This window comes from Lissotriton helveticus, chromosome 10 (genome assembly GCF_964261635.1).
Source record: "Lissotriton helveticus chromosome 10, aLisHel1.1, whole genome shotgun sequence".
Taxonomy (NCBI): domain Eukaryota; kingdom Metazoa; phylum Chordata; class Amphibia; order Caudata; family Salamandridae; genus Lissotriton; species Lissotriton helveticus.
The window spans coordinates 1,218,853,378-1,218,874,276 of NC_136071.1; the positions used below are offsets into that span (position 1 = coordinate 1,218,853,378).

Here is a 20,899-nt window from a genome sequence, read left to right on the forward strand (position 1 = left end):
AATTGTTGCAAATGGAAGCTGAAGTACATTTGCCCCAAATTGATTAAGATAATTTGGATAAAGTGCTTGCTGTAGTAGACAACCGTATTAATTCATTTTCGTTTTGTATTTACATCTTAGATAGTATTGTATCATCGGTTATTGAAATTGTGCAAAGTGATGTGTCTACATTGTGTCATGGTCAGATCAACCATGCAATTTTGTTGGACGCTCCAAACACTTACGAACGGGCGCGTTCCTTGACATTACCTCAACTGTAGCTCTTTGTTCTTACCCTTAGTTTGACACATAAACAGCAACCAATGGCTATGGAAGATGCAAGTTATACCATGTTACACACACGGAAACTTGAATAGCTTCCCTTCACTGTAGCGTAAAAAACTTCAGCAGTCTGGTTAATACACGGGGTTATCTCGTTGCCCATCTCAACTTTTCAGTTCACTGCCTGCATGAAACACTTCCCAGTAGGTAGAGACGAACCCCTTGGGAGCAGCGACATACATGACTTATGGTCCCTGCCATTTACTTATCGTTGTCAACGAGCTGAGAGAGAAGGTTTCTTGCAGTGGATGAATGCAACTCCACTGCTGGTCCTTCCCTTGCATGTCAACATGCAAAGATTCATGGCGCCTGTAATGTGTCGGCCACTAACTTTTGTGATGCAGAACATCTCCGTGTGCCACCTTACGATGCTGCCCTGTGTCACAGTGAAGAGGCACAGAGGGTCCTGTCCTTTCCCCCTGCACCAATGTGCACACCCTTGCACCATGGTGTCTGTGTTGAAGGGGTGCAGGGCTCCTACCTGCACAAAAACAATCCTGAGAGGCTTTCTATGTGTGCTGCAGAAAGAGGACAACAACAGAAATAAAGATAATTCCAAATGTTTCTTTTATTATTTCTTTGTCATTTTCTTTTTCCATTGTGATGTTATCTTCACATTACAACGTTCCAGTTATGGCCTCATGGTCCATGTACTGCTGTGCCCAATGCATTTCGGGATGCGCCCTTCATCAGGGGCTCAGTCCTCGAAATTCGTAAATGTTAAAACGCATTCTAATGGTCGTCTTCGTACGTTTTCTTCTGTTGGTGTGTCCCGATCCGCGGTTTCAGAAACACATAACTGTGATACAACGGAAAAAAGAAATTACAAGGAAATAATAAAAGAAATGTTTGGAATTACCTTTGAATCCCGTTTTTAATTATTGAAACTTTATTGAATTAAGTGAAGACTAGTGAGGCTTTCCATTAGTTGAGAAAAATGCTTATTTTCAGTTGTTCACAAATCTCACACTCAGGAGATTAAAACCTATCTGCACGAGAAAACATAAAATACTTTACCTACTTTGGATACACACGTGAGTGCGAAGTTCTTTCCATTAATTGGAAACTTCTTGTAGCTTCAAGATTACTCACAGGACAGACTGTCCCATCAGCACTGCTCTCAAGGTGGATTGTCCAACATCAGAAAACCTCCCAGTAAGGACTGGTCTCATCAGTTCTAACTCCAGGGAATACAGGCTCCCATTCATAGCACTCCCAGTAAAGACCGGTCTCATCAGTTCTGACAGGCTTCCATCCATTGCACTCCCGGTAAAGACCGGTCTCATCAGTTCTAACTCCAGGGAATACAGGCTCCCATTCATAGCACTCCCAGCAAAGACCGGTCTCATCAGTTCTGACAGGCTCCCATCCATTGCACTCCCGGTAAAGACCGGTCTCATCAGTTCTGACAGGCTCCCATCCATTGCACTCCCAGTAAAGACCGGTCTCATCAGTTCTGACAGGCTCCCATCCATTGCACTCCCGGTAAAGACCGGTCTCATCAGTTCTGACAGGCTCCCATCCATTGCACTCCCGGTAAAGTCCGGTCTCATCAGTTCTGACAGGCTCCCATCCATAGCACTCCCAGCAAAGATCGGTCTCATCAGTTCTGACAGGCTCCCATCCATTGCACTCCCGGTAAAGACCGGTCTCATCAGTTCTGACAGGCTCCCATCCATTGCACTCCCGGTAAAGACCGGTCTCATCAGTTCTGACAGGCTCCCATCCATTGCACTCCCAGTAAAGACCGGTCTCATCAGTTCTGACAGGCTCCCATCCATTGCACTCCCGGTAAAGACCGGTCTCATCAGTTCTGACAGGCTCCCATCCATTGCACTCCCAGTAAAGACCGGTCTCATCAGTTCTGACAGGCTCCCATCCATAGCACTCCCAGCAAAGATCGGTCTCATCAGTTCTGACAGGCTTCCATCCATTGCACTCCCAGTAAAGACCGGTCTCATCAGTTCTGACAGGCTCCCATTCATAGCACTCCCAGCAAAGACCGGTCTCATCAGTTCTGACAGGCTTCCATCCATTGCACTCCCGGTAAAGTCCGGTCTCATCAGTTCTGACAGGCTCCCATCCAAAGCACTCCCAGTAAAGACCGGTCTCATCAGTTCTGACAGGCTCCCATCCATTGCACTCCCAGTAAAGTCCGGTCTCATCAGTTCTGACAGGCTCCCATCCATAGCACTCCCAGCAAAGACCGGTCTCATTAGTTCTGACAGGCCACCCATCCACAGCACTCCCAGCAAAGTCCGGTCTCATCAGTTCTGACAGGCTCCCATCCATAGCACTCCCAGTAAAGACCGGTCTCATCAGTTCTGACAGGCACCCATCCATTGCACTCCCAGTAAAGACCGGTCTCATCAGTTCTGACAGGCTCCCATCAGTAGCACTCCCAGCAAAGTCCGGTCTCATCAGTTCTGACAGGCTCCCATCCATAGCACTCCCAGTAAAGACCGGTCTCATCAGTTCTGACAGGCTCTCATCCATAGCACTCCCAGTAAAGACTGGTCTCATCAGTTCTGACAGGCACCTATACCTAAGACTCCCAGCAAAGTCCGGTCTCATCAGTTCTGACAGGCTCCCATCCATAGCACTCCCAGCAAAGACTGGTCTCATCAGTTCTGACAGGCTCCCATCCATAAGACTCCCAGTAAAGACTGGTCTCATCAGTTCTGACAGGCACCCATACATAAGCCTCCCAGTAAAGACCGGTCTCATCAGTTCTGACAGGCTCCCATAACCAAGACTTCCAGTAAAGACCGGTCTCATCAGTTCTGACAGGCTCCCATAACCAAGACTCCCAGTAAAGACCGGTCTCATCAGTTCTGACAGGCACCTATACATAAGACTCCCTGTAAAGACTGGTCTTATCAGTTCTGATAGGCTCCCATCCATAGCAGTCCCAGTAAAGACTGGTCTCATCAGTTCTGACAGGCACCCATACATAAGACTCCCAGCAAAGACCGGTCTCATCAGTTCTGACAGGCTCCCATCCATTAGACTCTCAGTAAAGACCGGTCTCATCAGTTCTGACAGGGTCCCATCCATAGCACTCCCAGCAAAGACCGGTCTCATCAGTTCTGACAGGCTCCCATCCATAGCACTCCCAGCAAAGACCGGTCTCATCAGCTCTGACAGGCTCCCATAACCAAGACTCCCAGTAAAGACCGGTCTCATCAGTTCTGATAGGCTCCCATAACCAAGACTTCCAGTAAAGACTGGTCTCATCAGTTCTGACAGGCACCTATACCTAAGACTCCCAGCAAAGTCCGGTCTCATCAGTTCTGACAGGCTCCCATCCATAGCACTCTCAGTAAAGACCAGTCTCATCAGTTCTGACAGGCTCCCATCCATAGCACTCCCAGCAAAGACCGGTCTCATCAGTTCTGAGAGGCTCCCATCCATAGCACTCTCAGTAAAGACCGGTCTCATCAGTTCTGACAGGCTCCCATCCATAGCACTCCCAGCAAAGACCGGTCTCATCAGTTCTGACAGGCTCCCATCCATAGCACTCGCAGCAAAGACCGGTCTCATCAGTTCTGACAGGCTCCCATAACCAAGACTCCCAGTAAAGACCGGTCTCATCAGTTCTGATAGGCTCCCATACATAAGACTCCCAGTAAAGACCGGTCTCATCAGTTCTGACAGGCACCTATACATAAGACTCCCAGTAAAGACCGGTCTCGTCAGTTCTGACAGGCTCCCATAACCAAGACTCCCAGTAAAGACCGGTCTCATCAGTTCTGACAGGCTCCCATAACCAAGACTCCCAGTAAAGACCGGTCTCATCAGTTCTGACAGGCACCTATACATAAGACTCCCTGTAAAGACTGGTCTTATCAGTTCTGATAGGCTCCCATCCATAGCAGTCCCAGTAAAGACTGGTCTCATCAGTTCTGACAGGCACCCATACATAAGACTCCCAGTAAAGACTGGTCTTATCAGTTCTGATAGGCTCCCATCCATAGCAGTCCCAGTAAAGACTGGTCTCATCAGTACTGACAGGCTCCCTTCCATAGCTCTCCCAGTAAAGACCGGTCTCATCAGTTCTGACAGACTCCCATCCACAGCACTCCCAGTAAAGACCGGTCTCATCAGTTCTGACAGACTCCCATCCATAAGACTCCCAGTAAAGACCGGTCTCATCAGTTCTGACAGGCTCCCATACATAAGACTCCCAGTAAAGACCGGTCTCATCAGTTCTGACAGGCTCCCATCCATAGCACTCCCAGTAAAGACCGGTCTCATCAGTTCTGACAGACTCCCATCCATAGCAGTCCCAGTAAAGACCGGTCTCATCAGTTCTGACAGGCTCCCATCCATAAGACTCCCAGTAAAGACTGGTCTCATCAGTTCTGACAGGCACCCATACATAAGCCTCCCAGTAAAGACTGGTCAACTCCCATCCACAGCACTCCCAGTAAAGACTGGTCTCATCCGTTCTGACAGGCTCCGATCCATAGCACTCCCAGTAAAGACTGGTCAACTCCCATCCACAGCACTCCCAGTAAAGACCGGTCTCATCAGTTCTGAGAGGCTCCCATCCATAGCACTCTCAGTAAAGACCGGTCTCATCAGTTCTGACAGGCTCCCATCCATAGCACTCCCAGCAAAGACCGGTCTCATCAGTTCTGACAGGCTCCCATCCATAGCACTCGCAGCAAAGACCGGTCTCATCAGTTCTGACAGGCTCCCATAACCAAGACTCCCAGTAAAGACCGGTCTCATCAGTTCTGATAGGCTCCCATACATAAGACTCCCAGTAAAGACCGGTCTCATCAGTTCTGACAGGCACCTATACATAAGACTCCCAGTAAAGACCGGTCTCGTCAGTTCTGACAGGCTCCCATAACCAAGACTCCCAGTAAAGACCGGTCTCATCAGTTCTGACAGGCTCCCATAACCAAGACTCCCAGTAAAGACCGGTCTCATCAGTTCTGACAGTCACCTATACATAAGACTCCCTGTAAAGACTGGTCTTATCAGTTCTGATAGGCTCCCATCCATAGCAGTCCCAGTAAAGACTGGTCTCATCAGTTCTGACAGGCACCCATACATAAGACTCCCAGTAAAGACTGGTCTTATCAGTTCTGATAGGCTCCCATCCATAGCAGTCCCAGTAAAGACTGGTCTCATCAGTACTGACAGGCTCCCTTCCATAGCTCTCCCAGTAAAGACCGGTCTCATCAGTTCTGACAGACTCCCATCCACAGCACTCCCAGTAAAGACCGGTCTCATCAGTTCTGACAGACTCCCATCCATAAGACTCCCAGTAAAGACCGGTCTCATCAGTTCTGACAGGCTCCCATACATAAGACTCCCAGTAAAGACCGGTCTCATCAGTTCTGACAGGCTCCCATCCATAGCACTCCCAGTAAAGACCGGTCTCATCAGTTCTGACAGACTCCCATCCATAGCAGTCCCAGTAAAGACCGGTCTCATCAGTTCTGACAGGCTCCCATCCATAAGACTCCCAGTAAAGACTGGTCTCATCAGTTCTGACAGGCACCCATACATAAGCCTCCCAGTAAAGACTGGTCAACTCCCATCCACAGCACTCCCAGTAAAGACTGGTCTCATCCGTTCTGACAGGCTCCGATCCATAGCACTCCCAGTAAAGACTGGTCAACTCCCATCCATAGCACTCCCAGTAAAGACTGGTCAACTCCCATCCACAGCACTCCCAGTAAAGACTGGTCTCATCAGTTCTGACAGGTTCCTATACATAAGCCTCCCAGTAAAGACTGGTCTCATCAGTTCTGACAGGCACCCATACATAAGCCTCCCAGTAAAGACTGGTCAACTCCCATCCACAGCACTCCCAGTAAAGACTGGTCTCATCAGTTCTGACAGGCACCCATACATAAGCCTCCCAGTAAAGACTGGTCTCATCAGTTCTGACAGGCACCCATACATAAGCCTCCCAGTAAAGACTGGTCTCATCAGTTCTGACTGGCACCCATACATAAGCCTCCCAGTAAAGACTGGTCAACTCCCATCCACAGCACTCCCAGTAAAGACTGGTCTCATCAGTTCTGACAGGCACCCATACATAAGCCTCCCAGTAAAGACTGGTCTCATCAGTTCTGACAGGCACCCATACATAAGCCTCCCAGTAAAGACTGGTCAACTCCCATCCACAGCACTCCCAGTAAAGACTGGTCTCATCCGTTCTGACAGGCTCCGATCCATAGCACTCCCAGTAAAGACTGGTCAACTCCCATCCATAGCACTCCCAGTAAAGACTGGTCATCTCCCATCCACAGCACTCCCAGTAAAGACTGGTCTCATCAGTTCTGACAGGCACCCATACATAAGCCTCCCAGTAAAGACTGGTCAACTCCCATCCACAGCACTCCCAGTAAAGACTGGTCTCATCAGTTCTGACAGGCACCCATACATAAGCCTCCCAGTAAAGACTGGTCTCATCAGTTCTGACAGGCACCCATACATAAGCCTCCCAGTAAAGACAGGTCTCATCAGTTCTGACAGGCACCCATACATAAGCCTCCCAGTAAAGACTGGTCAACTCCCATCCACAGCACTCCCAGTAAAGACTGGTCTCATCAGTTCTGACAGGCACCCATACATAAGCCTCCCAGTAAAGACTGGTCTCATCAGTTCTGACAGGCACCCATACATAAGCCTCCCAGTAAAGACTGGTCAACTCCCATCCACAGCACTCCCAGTAAAGACTGGTCTCATCCGTTCTGACAGGCTCCGATCCATAGCACTCCCAGTAAAGACTGGTCAACTCCCATCCATAGCACTCCCAGTAAAGACTGGTCAACTCCCATCCACAGCACTCCCAGTAAAGACTGGTCTCATCAGTTCTGACAGGTTCCCATACATAAGCCTCCCAGTAAAGACTGGTCTCATCAGTTCTGACAGGCACCCATACATAAGCCTCCCAGTAAAGACTGGTCAACTCCCATCCACAGCACTCCCAGTAAAGACTGGTCTCATCAGTTCTGACAGGCACCCATACATAAGCCTCCCAGTAAAGACTGGTCTCATCAGTTCTGACAGGCACCCATACATAAGCCTCCCAGTAAAGACTGGTCTCATCAGTTCTGACAGGCACCCATACATAAGCCTCCCAGTAGAAACTGGTCATCTCCCATCCATAGCACTCCCAGTTGAGGATTGGGCTCCATCATGAACTCTCCCAAAGCCGCCTGGGTCTCCCCAGTAGCAGAGCGGGTGTAGTGGGCATGCTCGTCTTGGCTGGGAATCGTCTGATGCTGCAGATCTGCTCCACGTGCTGATTCCTTCTTCTTCTCTTCCTCTTCCAGGTCTCGCATCAGAGCTGCAATCCCTCATGGCCTACAGGACCTCAACGTCATTCAGTGTTCAAGTGAGTCTTCTTTCTACTAATGGGTGCATTGTTTATAGTATTTGATTAATCCACTCACTATTGGTGTTAGAGCAAATATGACAGAGAGAGGGAAGCAATGAGTTAAAAGTGTCAATAAAGGTAGATGACGTCATTGAGTCGGTGGGGAGTTCTTGTGTCAATTTTAGGATTTTATAGATTTGTTTCAGGGATACAGGGCTTGGGAAACATGAGCAACATACATTGCAAGACAAAAGCATGTGTCGAAGATCTACCTCAGGTCATTGCTGAGCACACATGGGGGGTCATTCAGGTCATCGCCGAGCACACATGGGGGTCACTCAGGGCATCGCCGAGCACACATGAGGGGTCACTCAAGTCACCGCCGAGCACACATGGGGGGTCACTCAGGGCACACATGGGGGTCACTCAAGTCACCGCCGAGCACACATGGGGGTCACTCAAGTCACCGCCGAGCACACATGGGGGTCACTCAGGGCATCGCCGGGCACACATGGGGGTCACTCAGGGCATCGCCGGGCACACATGGGGGTCACTCAAGTCACCGCTGAGCACACATGGGGGTCACTCAAGTCACCGCCGAGCACACATGGGGGTCACTCAGGGCATCGCCGGGCACACATGGGGGGTCACTCAGGACTTTGCCGAAAACACATGAGGGGTCACTCAGGGCATAGCCGAGCACACATGGGGGTCACTCAGGGCACCGTCGAGCACACATGGGGGGTCACTCAGGACATTGCCGAGCACACATGGGGGTCACTCAGGGCAACGCCGAGCACACATGAGGGGTCACTCAGGTCATCGCCGATGTTGGAAAGGTGACCCCAGGGGAGACAGAAGGTGTCTGACTGTCCGCCCCGAGACCCACCTCTCTCTATGGAATAGGCCGAGCGGCGTAGGGAGGCCTCCTTGGCGAGGCTCCTCTCCTACAATCGTACCCGCTTGAGCAATCCCACTACTTACAGAAGGACACCACACAGGAGGAATATTCACAAGAATCTTTATATAGGCAATTAAGGCAAGTCCTTCATCAGTTAGCAAGCAAGGATGGAGGGATCCGCAAAGTCTTGGTTTCGGGGGTAGGGGGTAGCGGGACAGTCTTGGCACCAACTGGTGCTTGGATAGCTCCGTGTTGCTCAGGCCGCGACAGCGTCAGCAGGGCCTCGAAGATGGTTCAGCGTGGTCAGGCCGCGACAGCGTCAGCAGGGCCTCGAAGGTAGATCAGCTTGGTCAGGCCGCGACAGCGTCAGCAGGGCCTCGAAGGTGGTTCAGCTTGGTCAGGCCGCGACAGCGTCAGCAGGGCCTCGAAGGTGGTTCAGCTTGGTCAGGCCGCGACAGCGTCAGCAGGGCCTCGAAGGTGGTTCAGCTTGGTCAGGCCGCGACAGCGTCAGCAGGGCCTCGAAGGTAGATCAGCTTGGTCAGGCCGCGACAGCGTCAGCAGGGCCTCGAAGGTGGTTCAGCTTGGTCAGGCGGCGACAGCATCAGCAGGGCCTCGAAGGTTCCAGGTGCAAGAGTTCAGATCAGGATCAGCCGCGACGAGGTCAGCAGGGCTTCGACTCCCAGATACAACTGTCGTCCTAATCCAGGGCTGGCCCAGATATAGGACTGGAGGCGTTTGATGTCCGGACCCTCGCGCCTGGGGGTCAGAGGGGCCGGGATGAAGGTGTCCAGACACCCAGCAGGGGGGTGGAGCCAGCTCCCAGGGAGGCTGGGGCCGATCGATACCAGGCGTCCGGGGACGGCTGGAGGGCCATCGAAACTTCCCGCCTCTCGGGTCTGTCAAGTGGCCACTCGCCCACCCGGGAGGATCTTGGTGCCTCGATGTCGGGGCTTCACTGAGGCCGGGGCCAGGGATGGCTGCGGCCACGTGTCCAGGACGTGATGGGCCCAAGATGGAGTCGGGCCGGACATGGTGGCCTGGCATGGTCGCCAGACCGGCAGTGTTGGCGAGCGGGGTCCGCCGGTGTCCCGGGGGGAAGAGCTGTAGGTTGCCAGGGGGGCTGCTCTCGTCGGGGTTTCATGAAGGTTCGTGTCAGGGGGGTCGACGGAGGGCCGATGTCGTCCGGGGCCCGCCAGGCAGGAGGGGTAGGCCCACGCCACGAGGCCGTGTCCAACACACGTCCCCCCAGCTGAAGGCGGGGAGAGTCACCCATCTTCTTGGGGATTCTCTTCGTCGAGGCGGAAGAAGCGGGACAGGCCATCCGTGTTGGCGTGGTCGTTGCCAGGGCGATGCTCCACCGTGAAGTCCATCCCTTGGAGGGAGATGGACCAACGCAGCAGCTTTGGGTTTTCGCCACGCATGTGCATCAGCCACCGTAGGGGCCGGTGGTCGGTCTGCACCCGGAAGTGGGTGCCGAAGAGGTAGGGCCTGAGTTTCTTGAGGGCCCATACGACAGCGAAGGCCTCCCTCTCGATGGTGCTCCATCGCTGCTCTCTGGCCAGCAGCCGCCGGCTGATGAAGGCCACAGGATGGTCAACCCCCTCGGGGTCAACCTGGGATAGGACCGCCCCGATGCCGTGCTCCGAGGCGTTGGTCTGGACTACGAACTCCCGGCTGTAGTCAGGGGCTTGGAGCACAGGGGCGGTGCACATGGCGGCTTTCAATGTCTCGAAGGCCACCTGACAAGCGGGTGTCCATTGCACTTTCTGTGGCCGGTTCTTCAAGGTTAATTCGGTGAGGGGCCCCATAATGCTCCCATAGTTTTTGATGAAGCGCCGATAATATCCAGTGAGCCCCAGGAAGGCTCGGACGGCGGTCTGGGTGACCGGGGGCTCCCAGGCTAGGATGGCGTCAACTTTTGGTTGGAGGGGAGCCACTTGGCCGCTCCCCACTTGGTGTCCCAGATAGGTCATGGACCCTTGGCCTATCTGGCACTTGCTGGCTTTCACAGTTAGTCCGGCCCGTCGGAGGGCCGTTAGGACCTCCCAGAGGTGTTTCAGGTGCCCGGCCCAGTGGAGGCTGTACACTGCAATGTCGCCTAGGTAGGCGGCACTGAATTCTTCTAGCCCCGCCAGCACTTTGTTCACTAGTCTCTGGAAGGTGGCCGGGGCGTTTTTCATGCCGAAGGGCATCACCTTGAATTGAAAGTGACCATCGGGTGTTGAGAAGGCCGATCGCTCCTGGGCGCCCGGGGTGAGGCCGATCTGCCAATACCCGGCGGTAAGGTCGAAGGTACTGAGGTACTTGGCGGCTCCCAGGCGGTCGATGAGTTCGTCGGCCCGGGGGATGGGGTGTGCGTCGGTTCGGGTAACAGCATTCAGTCCCCGGTAGTCGACGCAAAACCGGGGTTCTGGAGGGGTGCCAGGTGCGGCGGCTTTGGGGACCAGGACAACGGGGCTGGCCCATGGACTGTCGGAGGGTTCGACCACCCCCAGGGCCAGCATCTTGGTAACTTCTGTCTGGATGCAGGCCCGAACTCGGTCGGGGACTCGGTAAGCCCGGTGTCGCACTGGCTGGCTGTCCCCGGTGTCGACATCGTGGACACACCACTGGGTAACCCCGGGAGTGAGGGAGAACAGGTCGGTGAACTGCCCCAACAGCTCTTGGCAGCCTCGGCGCTGTGTGGGGGTCAGGTCGGGGGAGAGAGAGATCCCCTCGACGGAGCTGTCCTTCTCGGCGCACTTTAGGAGGTCGGGCAAGGACTCTGAGTCGTCTTCGGTTCCATCGTCGGTAGCTAGCAGCAGGCTCAGTTCTGTGCGGGCAAAATGCGGCTTGAGCCGGTTGGCGTGCAGGACCCGGAGGGGGTTTCGGGGTGACTCCATGTCCACGAGATAGGTGACAGGGCTCTTGCGCTCGATCACTTTGAAGGGGCCCGACCATTTGTCCTGGAGGGCACAAGGTTCGACCGGGGACATGACCCAGACCTGCTGGCCCGGCTCGAACTCGATAGATGAAGAGTTTTGGTCATACCAGCGCTTCATGTCTTCCTGACTGGCCTCCAGGTTGGCCTCGGCAAGGGCCCGGAACTTCCGGGTCTGGTTGCGGAGGGTCAGGAGGTACCGGTAGACATCCGGCGGGGCGTCTCGGATTGTAGTTTCCCAGCCTTCTTTGACCAGGCTGAGGGGACCTCGGACAGGGTGTCCGTACAAGAGTTTGAAGAGGCTGAACCCCAGGGACTTCTGCGGTACCTCCCGATAGGCGAACAAGAGGCAGGGCAGCAGGACGTCCCACTTGCGGCGGAGGGGCTCTTCTAGGCCCTGGATCATCCCCTTGAGTGTTCGGTTAAACCGCTCCACAAGCCCATTTCCTTGGGGGTGATACGGGGTGGTAAACTTATATGCGACCCCGCACTGTTGCCACAGGGACCGCATATACTTCGATATAAAGTTTGTGCCCCGATCACTCACGACCTCTCGGGGGAATCCTACTCTGGAGAAGATCCCCATCAGGGCTCGGCCCACCACGGGAGCCGTGATGGTTCGGAGGGGGATGGCCTCAGGATAGCGGGTGGCGTGGTCCACCAGGACAAGGATGAAGCGATGTCCTTGCGACGTTTGGGGGTCCAGGGGCCCCACGATGTCGATCCCCACTCGCTCGAAGGGGGTGGTCACTACTGGAAAAGGTTGGAGCGGGGCCTTTACCTTCCCCCCGCTCTTTCCGCTGGCTTGGCATGTCGGGCAGGTGCGGCAGTGGTTATGCACATCGTTGCGCATTTTCGGCCAATAAAAATGGGTCACCAGGCGGCTGTAAGTTTTGTCCTGCCCCAGGTGCCCGGCAAGGGGCACATCGTGTGCCAGGTTCAAAAGGAAGTCTCTGAATCGTAGGGGGACCACTAACACTCGGCTGGCCCCTAGCTCGGCAATTTTATGTTCACTGTATAGGAGGCCGTGGTCCCAGTAGACCCAGTGGGACCCTGAGGTGTCCCCGGTAGCTTGGGCGGTGGCTTGTTGTCGGGTCCCTTCGAGGGAAGGGCAGGCCTTCTGCTCCTGCCGGAACTGTTCTCGGGTGGGGCCACCCTCTTGGCGCCATTGGGCTAGTTCGGGTATGTCGCTGAGCTCGTGGCTGCTTTCGTGGTCGGGCTCCGATGGCCTGGGCTCGGAGTCGGCCTCTTCATTGTCGGCGGGTGGTGGTGGCGCAGGCCACTCTGGCTCTTCGGTGGGGGCGGCCTCGGTCGCCGCCGAGGCTCGGGCTGTCATGGATCGGGTCGTCGCGCAGACCCACTCGGGTAGTCCCATCATTCCTAGATGCTCTCTCTGTTCTACTTGGGCCCAGGGAGAGCTCTCGAGGTCGTTTCCGAGGAGGCAGTCTACGGGGGCGTCGTCCCGGACGGTCACCTTGAGGGTACCCGACACTCCCCCCCCATACGAAGGGTATTCGGGCCATCTGACACAGAGTCTCGGAGTTGTCGGCGGTCCTCACGGGACACTGCACGTTCGGTATGATCTGCTCGGGGGTCACCAAGTGGCAGCGGACGGCCGTCACACTGGCCCCCGTGTCTCGGAGGGCTTCGGTCCGTCGTCCATTGATGTGGACCCACTGACGGTATTTCCGAGTGTTGCTTGGTAGCGGGGCTTGGGGGACCATGTCTCTTGGGCCCAGGCAGGCCAGGGCCATGGCGGCCGGTTCATATTCTGTCTGATCTTCATCAAGGACTTCTTCGTCCTCTTCTCCCCCTTCTCCCAGGGCTGCAGCAGCGACCTGGCCGGTCGGAGGTCCCGTGGTGCCGGGACGCTGGTTCATGGGGCAGAGGGGGTCACTGGTATAGTGACCTGGCCGCTGGCATCTGTGGCAAGTAATGTTCGGGCGGGGCCCCGGCCGTGCTGGGGGGGTCCCTCTTCTGAGCAGGGATGGTGAAGTGTTATTTTGGGGGGACCCCCGAGGCGGACTCCGTCCCGGGGCTGACGGAAAGTCTCGTCTCCTGTTCTGGTCCCCTCCACCGCCACGCTGGCGGAAGTGCCCCTGGCAGTTCCGTCCCGTCTCTCCGATCGGGGTCCGGGGGACCCGGGTGCTCACCCATCGATCGGCCTCCATGGCGAGTTTCCGTGGCTCGGTCAGCTTGCTGTCGAGGAGATGCTGTCGGAGCTCGACAAAGCAGTTGTTGGAGAGGTGTTCCCAAACGATGAGGTCGAACAGCTGCTCGTAGGTGGACACTTTGCTGCCCTTTATCCATCCTTCCAGGGCCCTGCTATAAAAGTTCACGTACTCGACCCACGTGGTACCGGGGATTTTCTTGCAGTCTCTGAATCTCTGCCGGTACATCTCGGGGGTGAGGCCATACCGGATGAGCAGGGCGTCCTTCATGTGATCATAGGAGGACATCACGTCCTCGGCAAGCTCTAGCAGGGTGTCTCGGCCTTCGCTGACAAACCTCCCCCATAAGCCGGCACCCCAGTCTTTTCGTGGGATGCGGTGTGCGGTCATGGCCACTTCATATGCCTTGAACCATTGCTGGATATCGTCATTCTTGTAGTATTCTTTGACAATATCCTTCGGGATGTGGACCTTCGGGTCGGCAGGAGGTGGGGGGTTCCGGGTTACTGCGGCGCCAGCCTCTTCGATCGTGGCCTTGATCTCTAGTTCTTTGAGGCCACGCTCGTGTTCATACGCAAGTTTTTTCTCTTCCAGTTCTCTTTGCCTTCGCCTCTCTTCTAGATCTCCCTCTAATCGTAGTTGCTCGATGGCCATTTTCTTTTCTGCTAATTGAAGTTCTCCGTCCAGCAGGAGTCGGGTGAGCTCCAGCTCATGGAGCCGACTCCTCTCTCGTTCCCGGGCGTCTTCGTGGGAGAGGCCCGGTTCTCTGTTGACGGTCCTTTCTTCCACTGGGGTTATGATGGTACTCACGGGTACCTCTAGGACGGCGGTACTCATAGTACGGCCCGCGGGCCATTTGCGGCCCGCCAGACCTTCCCTTGCGGCCCCCATGGAAAACAACAGCAGTCAGGGACTCGGCGCCATTACTGCTGTTGTGATTCCTCGGGGGCCGCATTTGCTGAGAAGAGGTAAAAAGGGGCATGCGCAGACATGTAGTGTCTCGCATGCTCATCTGCGGCCCCCGCCCTCATCTGACCCTGTGAGGTCATAGGCTTGGTACACTACAGGTCGGGATTTTAAAAGAAGGCACGCAAGTTGCTGCCTTTCTTTATTTACCCTTATTTATTGCGAGTGGTTTTGCAGATTAATGTACGTGAATGCGACAGTAGATGGCGCTGTTGTGACCAATTGTGAGTTAATTATTAGCTAAATTTACTTTTTATGCAAGTTTGTTCTCAAGGAGTTAACTGGCGGGGCTTTTGGTGGGCCAGGTGCTTTAAAGCAGATGCTTAGACGGTCGGGGGGGCTCCATTTTTTGACTTCAGGGTGGAAAAAAAATATATATATTAACTCGGTAGAAGTGCTGCTCAGAAAGCTTTTATCAGTTCAAATCGACAAGTTTTCATTCTTTCAGTCTCGTAATTTCAGACCTGAAGCATTTTCTATTCTGTATACCCAAAGCCATAGTTTTATTTATCTTGTGCAACAGGAAGGTAGGAATGTGAGGTTATGTAGCCTATATTCCTCACCCTGAGCTCCCCTGAATTGTAAAGATCAGCCATGTCACTATATTCCAGGCTGCTAGCATTGGTCGTTTTTTAATCGAAACACTCAGTGGTAAAATCTTCATTGGCGAGTTTTTCATCACTGTGCCTGTCCTGCCTGGTTGTTTGTCCAAAAACCCTGCAGGAGTAGTCTTTACTAAGCCATACACACTGTAAGACCGAATAATCTAGGGTCCTTGTACCAACATGAAACATTAGTAGCACCAACACACTTTGCCACACAAAATATTCTTCGAGGAGAGAACTATTAACTGAAAATAAATGTCCTAATTTGCAGTTCACTGATATTACTTTCGGATAGACTGAGTGAACTCGAGTGATGAAGTAGAGGTAGGCGAGCCTCAAATTACCAGGGAGAGGGAGATAAGAGTGGGCTCTCTGGCTTTAAGAGCCCATGCAAGGAGTCTTGAAAATATATGGCTTGCAAATAATGCAACAAGCATCAAGTTAGACTATTATAAGGTGTCTTCAAAATTAAAAAAAAATGGTGCTGTTGTGACCCTTTTTGCCTTCAGGGTGGAAAAAAAATATATATATTAACTCGGTAGCAGCACTACTGCTGAGAAAGCCTTTCTCAGTTCAAATTGACATGTTTTCATTCTTTCAGTCTCATCATTTCAGACCTGAAGCATTTACAATATTATATACAACAAAGCCATAGTTTTATTTATCTTATGCAACTAACAACCACTTGGGTCTCCATTTTCGCCCGTAGATAAATCTCAACTCAACAGCAGCTCAAAGCCTTTGAGGTAATTCCAAATAGGCTCGTTTAAGTTCTTTCAGTTTCATTATTTCAGAACTGAAGGATTTTCAATGTTATATATTATATACAACAAAGCTGTAGTTGTTGCTTATTTATCTTATGCAACTAACTATTGGGAACTCCATTTTCGCCCTCTGGGTGAAGAAAAAAAATCTCATCTCAGTAGCTACATCATTGCACAAAGATTTTGATGTAATTTCAAATAGACTGGTTTTACTTCTTTCACAGTCTCATCTTTTCAGAACCGACACATTTTCAATATTCTAATTTATATACAACAAAGCCATAGTTGTTTCTTATTTATCTCATGCAACTAACAACTATTGGCAAAGCCAATAGTCCTGACTTGTTGCAGGTACAATGTTACTGGTTATATCTGATTATCTGGATCCAATGACAAACAGCAACATACCTGTAGGGTGGCACACTATGCTAAACAAAGATTTTTGTTTTTAAACCAACCCCTTAATTTTATCGGTCATGGCCCTTTGAGAGAACCCTCAGGTTTTTCATCCCACTAAAAGCCCTGTAACCAGGCAATCCATGTCAGTTATGTGTTAATATCGCCGTAGTTCGATCTAAAAATCTATTTTTAGGTTCTGCTGTATGTCTGTTAATAGTAGAGAAATACTGCTATTTAAAGAGAGAGCGCGCGAGACTGACTGGCTATGAGAGAGACTGACTGAGAGAGAGTCTGACTGAGAGGGAGAGACCGACGGAGAGAGAGAGACTGGCTCAGGGAGAGAGACTGACTGACTGACTCAGGGAGAGAGACTGACTGACTGACAGAGAGAGGCTGACAGAGAGAGTGACTGATTGACAGAGAAAGAGACTGACAGAGAGAGCGACTGACTGAGCGACTTACTGAGAGAGAGACAGAGACTGACAGAGAGAGAGACTGACTGAGAGACTGACTGACGGAGAGACTTACTGGTTGAGAGAGAGAGACTGACAGAGAGAGACTGACTGACGGAGAGACTTACTAGCTGAGAGAGAGAGACACTGACTGAGATAGAGAGAGACTGATGGAATTGGGGTCAAAGTGTGTATGGAGCTGTGCAATGCCTCTTAAGATGTGCTCTTTGTAGTTACATCTGCTTTTGAAATATAGCATTCTCACATTGTCTAATGTTTTGAAACAGGTTTGATTTTTTTTACTCTAGCCCCGCCCCCACTGACCCCGCCCCTACTGGTGCGGCCCTCAGCCACAACCCACACTGTAATTTTGGCCCCCGGCAGAAAGTTTGTGAGTACCCATGCTGTAAACGAACATGCTCGTTATCGCTGTTGTTCAAGCATGTGCATGTATTAACTTTAACAAACAGTTATTGTTGACCAGGTTTTCCTCTGTCTGAAATATTTTTGTAAAGTAACCTCTATCTGTACACAGCTATGACTCACCCCTGTCTGTTTGATCTATACCTCTGGTTTTATGTATTTTCCAAAATATGTCCGGCGCCTATTTGAAGACTGCCATAACCTCAGTGCTGTTGTGGTGTAAATAACTCAAGGTACGGTCTTGGCAAGGCCTTACAATTCCAATCAGAGCTGTATAATCTTAACAAGACATGTGGCTTACATTAGATGATTGTGTTCTCATTTTAAACAAACAGTATGTTATTCTTTCATTGTGCAGTTTTCTAAAGGCACCCTGAGCAGTAACTCTCCTGTGATGTTGTCTCTTAAGGCACAATGAAGCAGCCCAATTTTAGGAACAACTTTGGACTGGAGTGCTACTGTTAGACAGATGTATTACAGTATAGGCAAGTTACCATGTAGGGCCCAGAGAACAGTTCAAGAGGATAGCTATAAATTCCCACGGTATGATAGGACTGGGAACATTTCTATTACACCACTGTGATGTTGCATAATACCCGAATTTATATTATTGTGAAAAGTAGACATTTTTGAGTGAAGGGAGATCTCGCATGTTTTTGTTCTGCGTGATTCATGTTCAAGTTGAAAAAATGTGTCCAGAGAAACATTTTCTCCTCAAGCGAGCCATTTTCTCCTCGAATCAGTACCCTGCCTCACAGTGGCTTTTTTTGTGTCAGGGATACTCCTAGAGAAAAGTTTCTTGGTGTACTAGTAAAATGTATTTCACATGATACATATAATTTCTGAAAAAAAATCACAAATTTAATACACCTTTAAATTTTGAAACCAGCTGCAAAGCAATCTTCATAATTTGAACAAGTGCCTTCAGAAATCACAGCAATGACAACTATCTGTGCATGATATATGCTATTGTACATTTTCCCAAATGTATCAAGATGAAAATAGTTCGATGAACATTATTTGATGTCCACCTTTTTCTAGACAGTTAGACAACTAAGTGGGTTCAAGTTCCAACTGCTGAGATTTCTTTCAATCCTGTAGTTTATAGTCATTTAACTTTACTTAAGCTGTATATAGTGAGTAAAACGCCCTGAAGCAGGCCTGAAGGGTGGGTCACAGCGAGGCAATGGTAGAGGTTTGAACTACCATAAAATGGCTGAGGAAAGTTGTCTTGTTTTTCAGGTTCTATGAAAGTGAAAGTATAATTGTTAATGTTATCTCTCGTTAGCATTGCATGCTTCTACCACTGGTGTGGTCTCCCAGCTCTCTGTTTTCCGACTGGTTGAAGCATTGATGCAGCCAGCCTTGTCCTAATGATTACAAGTTGGAGCCTGCATTCCTTGTCTGTATGATCGCTGGCCAGATCTGCATAAATGGTGGGATGAGCATGCGACTGCTATAAGAACAGTCACTAGCAACCTATGTTGCAGGCTTCTCTGACATTTTTGCCTTTGTGGCTGAATTTCCCCAGTGATCTATGCTATTGGCAACAATTTAAGGGATGATCAGTGTCCACATATGTGGAGATGCTAATACAATGAATGTTTGAGAGACAGGTGTAATAACAGGGTCAAACAAATTATTGACTTTTTGGGGATTAGAAAGGGTGGATCGGCAGAGCTGGAATCATTGAGCTAAGGATGATACTGAGGTTGAACTAAATATTGTAACCCCCCTCCCTAATAAGTACGAAAACACTGTGCCCAGTGATCGAAGTCTTGTAGAATAGTTAAGACAATCTATGCACTTGCTTATGTGTGGGATTTTCTGTGGGTAACTTAACAATACTGTATTGTCCAAGGTGATAACACTGAGAAAATCTGGGCTCAAGCCCTGATATCTACGATCTAAAGCAGCAGGGATCCCCCTAGAGAAAGTGAACTAATATATTGTATTGTTTTACTTAGCAAAGCCACAAAAAAGTTCAACAATAGCTTAAATGTACCATTGTACATGTCTATAATAATTATTTAAAATTCACTGTCTTTAAGTGGCATAATATTTTTCAAAACGCAAATGCAACATGCAAGGTAAACATTCATCCCATCAGTGTGCGTGCATTTGACCTTTTACCATAAAATAACAATCATTTGCAATGCAGCCGGTCTCACATTCACGCAAGTTTAAGCTATTGGCATTGTAAATGACAATGCCTTTTATATATGTTTTAAATACGAAAACAAAAATAAAAGGCAGTTTCAATAGGATGATACTGAGGTTGAACTAAATATTGTAACCCCCCTCCCAAATAAGTACGAAAACTTTGTGCCCAGTGATCGAAGTCTTGTAGAATAGTTAAGACAATCTATGCACTTGCTTATGTGTGGGATTTTCTGTGGGTAACTTAACAATACTGTATTGTCCAAGGTAATAATACTGAGAAAATCTGGGCTCAAGCCCTGATATCTACGATCTAAAGCAGCAGGGATCCCCCTAGAGAAAGTGAACTAATATATTGTATTGTTTTACTTAGCAAAGCCACAAAAAAGTTCAACAATAGCTTAAATGTACCATTGTACATGTCTATAATAATTATTTAAAATTCACTGTCTTTAAGTGGCATAACATTTTTCAAAACACAAATGCAACATGCAAGGTAAACATTCATCCCATCTATTTTAGTGTGCGTGCATATGACCTTTTACCATAAAATAACAATCATTTGCAATGCAACCGGTCTCACATTCACGCAAGTTTAAGCTATTGGCATTGTAAATGATAATGCCTTTTATATATGTTTTAAATACGAAAACAAAAGTAAAAGGCAATTTCAATAGCTCAAAGTTGCGTAAATGCGAGACCTATTGCATTGCAAATGCGTGTTTTAGGGCTTGTGCCCTGTGTGCCTCTAAGAAAATCGAGTGGATTCTAAGCTGCTTCCTGGTCTGGATGGGCGAAGATGCTTCCGCCATCCGCCCTTGAAAGCAGCGCCAGTCAATGGGTTCTCACAGGATTTCCCAAGTTAGTGGTCCAGGCCTGATGCCAAGAGCAGGTGTCACGATTGCTAGTAGTGGTTGTATCTTAAATTGACTTTTGGTTGCAGTCCTTAAACTGCTGTCACTATTGACTAAAACAAAAACACTCACTACACATGTTCTAGTTTAGTCCTCGAGTTCTGGTCTTTAAGAAAACTTTTATGCTATGCGCACATAGGGAAACCATTCCTGATTCAAAGTTACAAATAAAAAACCTGTTCCGGCTTGCACGACTTAAAAAAAATCCTTCTTTAAATCACACCACAAAAAATTAATTAAGAAGCCTCTTGTTTACAGTTGCTTGGGGGACGTCGCGGAATATACATTAGTCCACACCCGCCGAAGGGTCGTAAGCAAGAATCCAATCTCCCCTCACTCGAGGGTCTACATGGTATGGCGCAATGGTTTGCTGAGCCAGGAAACCTTGGAATGTCACGTAGCAGCAGGATGACGTGATAGCTGATGTGACGGCCTGCTACACTAACCAAGCCACTGGCATAGAGAACAGGTTTTAACATCAGTTGTCCCCAAAAAGCAACTGAATTCTAGGGGCCTGCAGGTAAATTAAGGCGTAATGTTCCACAAGTCTAAACA

General features: G+C 50.3%; 1 protein-coding gene across 5 annotated transcripts in view; it reads left to right on the plus strand.

The window, feature by feature from the left end:
- Positions 1-20,899, plus strand: part of LOC144784984 (NXPE family member 4-like) — a 228,935-nt gene that overhangs the window by 113,474 nt on the left and 94,562 nt on the right. For all 5 annotated transcript variants that reach the window (XM_078664106.1, XM_078664107.1, XM_078664108.1 and 2 more), the window contains exon 4: positions 7,626-7,687. In XM_078664106.1, coding sequence (XP_078520232.1) covers positions 7,626-7,687 — 62 coding nt within the window. The remainder of the gene's footprint in view (positions 1-7,625; positions 7,688-20,899) is intronic.